Source organism: Malania oleifera, chromosome 2 (assembly GCF_029873635.1).
Source record: "Malania oleifera isolate guangnan ecotype guangnan chromosome 2, ASM2987363v1, whole genome shotgun sequence".
NCBI lineage: Eukaryota > Viridiplantae > Streptophyta > Magnoliopsida > Santalales > Ximeniaceae > Malania > Malania oleifera.
Genome location: NC_080418.1, coordinates 19,080,354 through 19,088,298, shown reverse-complemented (window position 1 = coordinate 19,088,298; position 7,945 = coordinate 19,080,354). Strand labels below are relative to the sequence as shown.

At 32.2% G+C, this 7,945-nt stretch overlaps 1 protein-coding gene across 4 annotated transcripts; it reads right to left on the bottom strand.

Annotated features, from left to right (window-relative positions):
• Positions 1-906: 906 nt before the first annotated feature.
• LOC131148649 (receptor-like protein kinase HERK 1) lies at positions 907-4,612 on the bottom strand. Of its 4 annotated transcripts, none has more exons than XM_058098502.1 (3): positions 4,303-4,612; positions 3,950-4,017; positions 907-3,781 (listed from the first exon to the last, which is right to left on the bottom strand). In XM_058098502.1, exon 3 carries the CDS (start codon positions 3,537-3,539, stop codon positions 1,398-1,400), a length of 2,142 nt encoding a protein of 713 aa, XP_057954485.1. In that variant the 5' UTR covers positions 3,540-3,781; positions 3,950-4,017; positions 4,303-4,612; the 3' UTR covers positions 907-1,397. The 4 variants fall into 4 exon arrangements, with proteins under 4 accessions (XP_057954485.1, XP_057954484.1, XP_057954486.1 ...); XM_058098501.1 differs by having other exon boundaries at positions 907-3,754; positions 4,303-4,579; XM_058098503.1 differs by having other exon boundaries at positions 907-3,506; positions 4,303-4,573.
• Positions 4,613-7,945: the final 3,333 nt, after the last annotated feature.

Here is a 7,945-nt window from a genome sequence, read left to right as displayed (position 1 = left end):
CCCTTTTCCATTTAAATTTCAGCATATATACAAATTGTATTTTTCAAAGTGCAGGGTTGCTGAAACTGAGATTGAAGAAGACTTTTTAAATCTAAGAAAGTGCGTTAAATAATATTTTATGGAAACCTTTAAGAGAGTATGTTGATTAATCACTTGCAGAAATCTTGTTTAAAAGGAGCACATAAAAAATCATACATACAGGACTTTTAAGCTGAAAATTGGCAAACTCTAAAAATAAAGAAAAGTGCTGCAAGCTTTCTCAAAATTTGGATAAGTATTGTGGTTGATTGATTGGTTACTATTTGTGGTTGTGATTGGTATTTAGTTTATGTTTGATTTGTGATTGATTTAAAATTAAGTCATACTTGTGTATTTGTTTAAATATACAGAAAGCTGAAAATTTTCAATAACACTTAAAAAAAATTTTATAAGCCCAATTCACCCCCTCTTGGGACTACACCTTAATTTTCAGCTTGCCAAAAGATAGGGAAGTAACTTCCTTATAAGTTAAAATTATGAGTTCTAAAGGTTGCCAGGCTTTTAGATTTACCCTTACAATTACTCAGACGCAAAGCTTGATATAATACTCACCATCATTAACTGAGTTTACCTCTCACATGTGAAAGGAAATTAGGAACATGGATGGCCATGGTTCAACATAAAACTAATAACCAAAAAAAAGAATGAGAACAATCAGATCTTAATTCCCTTTCTTATTTTTTTGCGAAGAAGAATAAGAGGCAGTCAATAGTTTGTGCAACATAAAAAAAGAAATTACATAAACACGCAAGGCATCCTAAGGAGGACATGCTATGGACACAAAAATCTTTAACAAACATTACGAGATCACAAGTATGGCTTCTAAAGGTAGAACTGATGTAGTTGCACACAAGTACCAAGCAGAAATGTAGGAAGAGTCATTAAAAACCAGCCGCATAAAAATTTCTATAATATAACATACAGTAAGAAGCTATGTAAGAAATTTTGAGATGCCATATCTAAATGAATGCCTGAGATGAATAACTTGAACATCTGCCTGCCCTTCTGTACAAAAGACAACTCAAGATGCTACATGCAGTTTGATCATCATAGAGAAACTCCAGAGATGACAGAGTCATTTGGGGACCTCCCTGAAGGGGTCAATGGGCACAAAATATGCATGCAGTCTCTCTTCAGTTCATCCAAAGACATAAAAAATCAAGCCACATCACGGTAGAGGGAAGTGCTTGCATCAAACCACTGGATACATTAGCAATTCCAGCATTTTTTTTTATTATTTTAAAAAATAAACACCCCTATGTACCTTGCTGTGGTGAGTAGTCATTGATAAGCAGGCAAATCAACTATGTATTAAGCAAAGAGGAGTTTGAGCAACAGAACACACCATCAGCAAATGATCACCTACCCTCAGACTTAACTAGCTGAGAGAAAACCCTACTCATTGAAGCACCAGAAAGATCAGCCACACCAGACTCTTCAAACTGTCCACCAGAAACACTAGTGTCGATATGACTGAAATTGTTTACTTGAGGAGAGAGCTCGCCAATCAGATTGGTACTGTTTTCTTCAGGATCCCCTTGAATAACTGCCTCTTGAAGTTGAAGTGCATACTCCAGGTTCCACAAGACATCTCCCATTGACGGCCTGTCCACACCAAACTCAGCCAAGCATTTCTCAGCTGTTTCTCCAAACTTTCTAAGAGAATCTGGTCTAATTTTTCCAGCAAGATTAGTATCTATTATTTGCTCCAACTGCCCTTTCATTTGCCATTTCATTGCCCACTCAGCTAAGTTCACCATTTCCCTTGGAAGGGATGGATCTATAACAGGCCTTGCACAAAGAACTTCGAACAAAACCACCCCAAATGAGTACACATCAGATTTCTCTGTCAGCTGTTGCCTTCTGAAATATTCAGGATCAAGGTACCCAAAACTCCCTTTCACTGCTGTACTCACATGTGTCTGATCAATCTCAGGTCCTGTTTTGGAAAGCCCAAAATCAGCAACTTTGGCCATGAGGTTCTCATCAAGCAAGATGTTTGCAGACTTTACATCACGATGAATCACTGCTTTTGCATAGCCAGTGTGGAGATAGTGAAGTCCTCTGGCTGACCCAATACAGATCTCAAGCCTCTCTTTCCAACTCAAGGCAGGAAGACCTGAGCCGTAGAGATGACTTTTGAGGGTCCCTTTTTCCATATACTCATAAATTAAAATCATCTCATTCTTCTCATCACAGTAACCAATCAATGACACCAGATGACGATGACGAAATTGAGACAGCATTTCAATTTCAGTACGGAACTCAGCAAGACCTTGTTGAGAGCGAGGATTCCCCCTCTTAACAGCTGCTTTTGTACCATCACCTAAAACTCCTTTGTAAACTTTCCCAAAGCCACCAATGCCAATAACCCAACTCTCATCAAAGTTGTTTGTGGCCTCTTGAACTGCTGCAAAACCAAAGCGATACCCAAAGTTAGAACCAGCACTAGCAGTTGTTCCGTAAGAGTATTTGCTTCCCATAGTGTGGGAAGTATCTCCATTCAGAGACAAAGCAACCCATGTCTTTGAATGACCCACAAATACCAGTTTTCTTTTTCTGCACATCATGAACAAGATTCCAGCCAATACAACTGCAACGAACACCCCGATGCTCACACCCACTATCATTCCCACATTTTTACTTGAACTTGAGCTTGGAACCATCACCGAAGCCCCACTGAGACTGCCCATAGAATTGTTCATTTTCATAATCTCAAGCCCGTTTAAAATGGCATTGGGGTAATCAACAGCTAAGCTGGATGGGCCAATGCTCACATTAAGCGTATTCCTATCAGCTAATGGAGTAACAATATCCAAATAATATGGAGCACCTAAATTGTTGTTTGTCAAAGAACTCAGGTCAAGATCTTGAGCAATGATCCAGGAGTTGAGATAAACATTGAAATAAAGCACGTTAAGACCTAGACTCACAATATCACAAAAGTGAAACCGGACAAGGTAGTGAAATCCTTGTTCCACATCAAACTTCCATGTCACATTGAACTTGGAGTTGGGATTATCTGAAGAGTTCATCTGTGTGGCAGTACCATAGACGGAGACTGGAGCAATATTTGGCGTTGGACCACCGTTTATATAAGTAACAGCTCCAAGATTCGATACATTACTGGCCAAATTCACTTGAACTAAGAACTTCCAATCTGGAACCCAGGTTCGCCAGAGGGTGTCATTCTGAGGGGAGACCGTTGGTCCACCCATATTTACCCTTGCAACAGTCTCATAAACCTGCGTAGACAGGCCTTCAAATTTCTTTGCCGAATCAGCGCTATTGGCGTCCTCGGTAATGAGTTCGTCCGGGACTGAAACAACTTCCAAGCCGTTCAAGAAGGCAAATGAATTGTTGGATGGGACGAAGGTTATAACAAGAGTACTCGAGGTAATATTTGCAGAGAATTCTTTAACAACAGAAATGTTCTTCACACTGAAATAGCTAAGGAGCGCATGATCCTGTGCGGAAACGGAGAAATTCGCCGTGTTCATATCATAATTATCATAAACAAACGGGAAGAAGTAAAGGCGGATCCAGTGTCTCCCACTCTGTTTGATTGTAAAGGTGTATTTTGAGGTCTGGGTAAAGATCCTAGCAGTTCGATAAAGAGGCAAATCTGATTTCGAAGAGGCATTCGCAAGAATATTTTGCGGGGTGGAAAGTAAACTTGAAGCCGAGGCATCGGCCACGAAAACTCGGTTGCCTGCTGAAGTGTTGGTGGATGATCCACAGTCTATGAGGTAATTATCAACAGGAGTAAATCCAGTAGAAAAGCATGCGAAACATAGAATCGATAAAACCCATATGGAAAATCCAAATCTTCCATAACCCATCATCAGAAAAACTGAAATTTATTAATGAACGAAAGCAAAACGGGAAATTTGGGATCTTTGAAACTTACTCGGAACTCAACAGCGTCTGTGCTTTTTTAATCACAGAGTCGAAATCAAAACACCCTTTGAGAAGGAACTGAAACAGAGAAGAGAAAATGGAACCCTTTTAAGATCCCGCAAGCAACAACAGAAAGAGAAACTCGAATCTGGGGTACCCTTTTGAGTTCTGAACGAGATTGGGCGCAGAAACGAGAAACAAACAGCTTTTGCGCATAAATCTTGCCCAAGAACAGACTGGATTGAACTTGACAACACTCCCAAATTTTGACAGATTCACAAACTTTAAACTTTAAAAATCCAAGCAAATTATAAACAACACTGTAAACAGGTGGAACCAGAGCAGAGGGATTGCAACGCGTACTTAGAAACGATCAAGACAGCTAATGTCTGGAGAGATGAGCTGTTGCTGAAGGGTCCCAAAAGTTCTCTGGAATATCCTCGCCGTCCCTCTCTACTCTGTCTGCGATGACCATTAAAGATGAAAGATTGGGGAAATTGAAAAATGGAGAAATCTAAGGAGAGAGGGATTTGTTTAACGTCCGACCAAGGAGAAAAACAGTAACAGACTGGCGTTCACTCCGCGAGAGGCTGAATAGAAATAATGGGGACACGCTCGAAGAGCGTCAAAATGCTTTCCCTGCTGGCCGGCTGTAGCCTCTGGTTTTATTTCATATTTGGTAATTAGGGCTTTGTTTGCCTCGTAAAGATGGAATTGATAAAAAATAAAAAATAAAAAATAAAAAATAAAAAATTAATACATATCTTTTTGAGAAAAGAAATTATAAATTATTAAAGTTGTTGTAAAAATTGTTTGATTTTTAATATATAAAAAAATTTTATGTTTAAATATTTGGTAGAAATTTGTAACTTGACTAAAATGCTTAAATATGTTTATAAATGAATATATAATTTTAGGATATGTAAGTAACGAATTAAAAATTTATTTGAGAAAAGTCGTCTTTTATTTTTTTGAAGAACTTCAGGTTTGAAATTTTTAAAAAATAGAAAGTCAGTTAATAGACAAACTCACGTTAAAATGATTATAAAATTACACATTTAATTCTAGGTGTCTAACATATTATATTTTATGCATTCGCATTTCAATATTTTAAAATTTTAATTGTAAAATTTAGTGATTTACATGATTGAGTTTTTATAATTTCAAAGGTTAAAAAATTAGTTAATATTTCGCACTTTTACCTCAATTATCTCACAACATTTTTACCTTCAAAATTCTAATTAAAATTTTAAATTTTTAAAAATTAAAATTATAAAATTTAATGCTCCATTTTGTCATTAATGGAAACATTAAATTCTTATTTTATATATATATACATATATATATATATATTAAATTGAAGTACTTGTTATTAACTATTCAATTGGGAAGTTAATATTATGCTAAATTAAGAATTTATGAAGGAATAGGTGTGATTCTTTTTATTATTTTCATTAATTGGTTATTTAAATATTTTATTATCTGGGATAAGTAGCAAAAATAGTCAACTGTATCACTATTTAATCGATGAATTATCCAAAAATCAACGAAATATTTTATATTAAAAATATTATTTTATATTAAAAATGAATAATATCCCATAAATTATAGGGTTCGGTTCTAGTATAATTTAATTATTGAATCAATTTACATATTTATTTATTAAAATGCATTTCACAATGTTGTTAAATATATTTCATTAAATTTGCATTTATTATTATTATTATTATTATTGTTATTAGGTGAAGCTATCAGTGACTTGTAAATCTCGTTCACTCTAGCAGGGCAGAGGTCGGTTGGAGGTTAGGCTTAGTTTGGGTTGATAATTTACCCACTTAATTTTATAAAAACAAATTTTAATTGACATTAATTCTTCTTGGGTAGATAGAAAAATGACACGTAGGAATCCTTGGAAGACAGAAAATTAGTAAGTGATTGACTTTGAAGAAAATAAATTAAATATTATTTAATTCTATCTCAAAATAAAATATTTATAATATAGCATATACCTAGTTCTTAAATTATTAACTAATTGAACTTAGGCCTCCAAACTATAATTTATTTATTTTTATTGAGAGCCAAAGTTGGTATGCACTAGAAGATGATTCATCTCCTATTTTATACTCATTTCTACTATAAAAAAAAAAAAAAAAAATTTCAACCTTTGACCAGCAAAATCTTTTGACTTGTAATAAAGTGCATTTAGATCCCGTTTAAAAGTCAATAAAAATATTAAGAAAATGAAAGGAAAATATCAAGAAATCTATATTTTTACGTTTGAGTATCAAAGAAAGTAAAAAAGAAAATAAAAATCTACCAAATTTATGAACAGAATTTTATTTTGCATATTATTAATATTTATTTTTTTTCAAATTTTTAATCACATTAAAACAACTTTTTATTTTTTTGATAGTACTTAATAGAGAATGAAAATACAAAGAAAAAAAAAACAGAAGAAGAGTTTTCTCCTTATTTTCTTGTCCTTTCTTTTCCTTTTCCCAAGTAAAATCCTTGATCCAAACAGATCCTTAGTGAATTGTGTCAAGTTCTGCAAAAATGTGATAATGAATGACAATAATATGCATATTATATGTTATTTTTTATTTTTCCTTTCTTTTAGCATCATGTTTAATTTACGGAATGAACAAAGTAAAAAATAAATAAAATGAAAAATTGATGGAGAGCATGAAAAAATTAAATAATAAATTTAAATATGCACATTATATTTTATTTTTCCTTTTCTTGTAACATCATGTTTAGTTAGTGGATGGAGAGAGAGTGACAAAATGAAATAATAAATTTAATTATAGTCTCACCAATTTTATTTCACTCCTACGAGCTGTCTCTTAGGAGAAATATTTTTATTGGAGGTATCAAGTTTAAAATTTGAAAGCTGCGGGAAATGATATGAGATGGGAGATGAACTATCTCCCGTTGTGTAGTCTGAGCCAAATATAAGCTTTCAGTTGATTAAAAATATTATTTTTTATGATTATTTAGGATAAAGTTTCAAAAATTTAGATCATTTTGAAGTTGAAATTAGTTTATTAGTTTAATATTTCTCAAATTAACTGGAAACAATAACATAAGAACACCAAATATAACGATAAAGTCAATCAATAACATGTTAAAACATGATTTTACTTTTATAAAGTAAAATGCACATATTAGGTAACTCATTTTTTTTATAATTGCTTAAGCTAATGATGTATTTTAATTTTTTTTTTTTAAATTTACAATAGCATTCAAGAAAAACACTACGATTTTTTATAAATTTCAATAGAAAACGATACAACCAATTTAGAGAATCAAAATATTATCATGAAAATTGAGCTTAAGAATATAGTCTGTCATGAATTGAGACTTAATGAGATTATAAATGAGGGATTTCAAAACCTCTTGTTATATAATAAAAATTTAATGGATCATTCAATGAATTTTTAAAAGAGAGAAAATAAGGAAAATTTTTTACATGGTACCTAAAATATTAATTTATTACCCTTATATCTACTTAGAACAACCACAAAGTCAACCAAACACAAAATCAACTATCTCCATTTTTATTAATTTTAAATATTGAGGTGATGAGGCTAGATTGATTACTTAATTTATAAATTAAAAAGAGTGAAAAATAAAATAAAGAACAGATCTATTTTTTATTTAATTATTTAAAATATATAATGAAGAAAATCTATAATAAATTAATAAAAAATTGTATTAGAAATGATTTTTTTAAAAAAAAAAAAAATTACTTATATTTGAATAAATTTTATTTTTCTAGAGGGCATACTCAAGGTAAAAGTTTAAAATTTTCACGTAGAATTCAAGAAAATATAGAATAATTAAATGAATTTTGCATAAAAATGAACTGAAATAAAGTAAAATAGAATTAAATCAATACTTATATTGTGTTTGATTGTATGGATTTCAGATCTTAAATTTGGATTTGGATCAATTTGAACAAATTTTAATATAATTTTTTATTATTTCTTATTTAAATTTAATA

Coding starts and splice junctions, on each gene's coding strand:
- LOC131148649 (XM_058098500.1), bottom strand. CDS start 3,884: ATGATGGGTTATGGAAGATTTGGATTTTCCATATGGGTTTTATCGATT.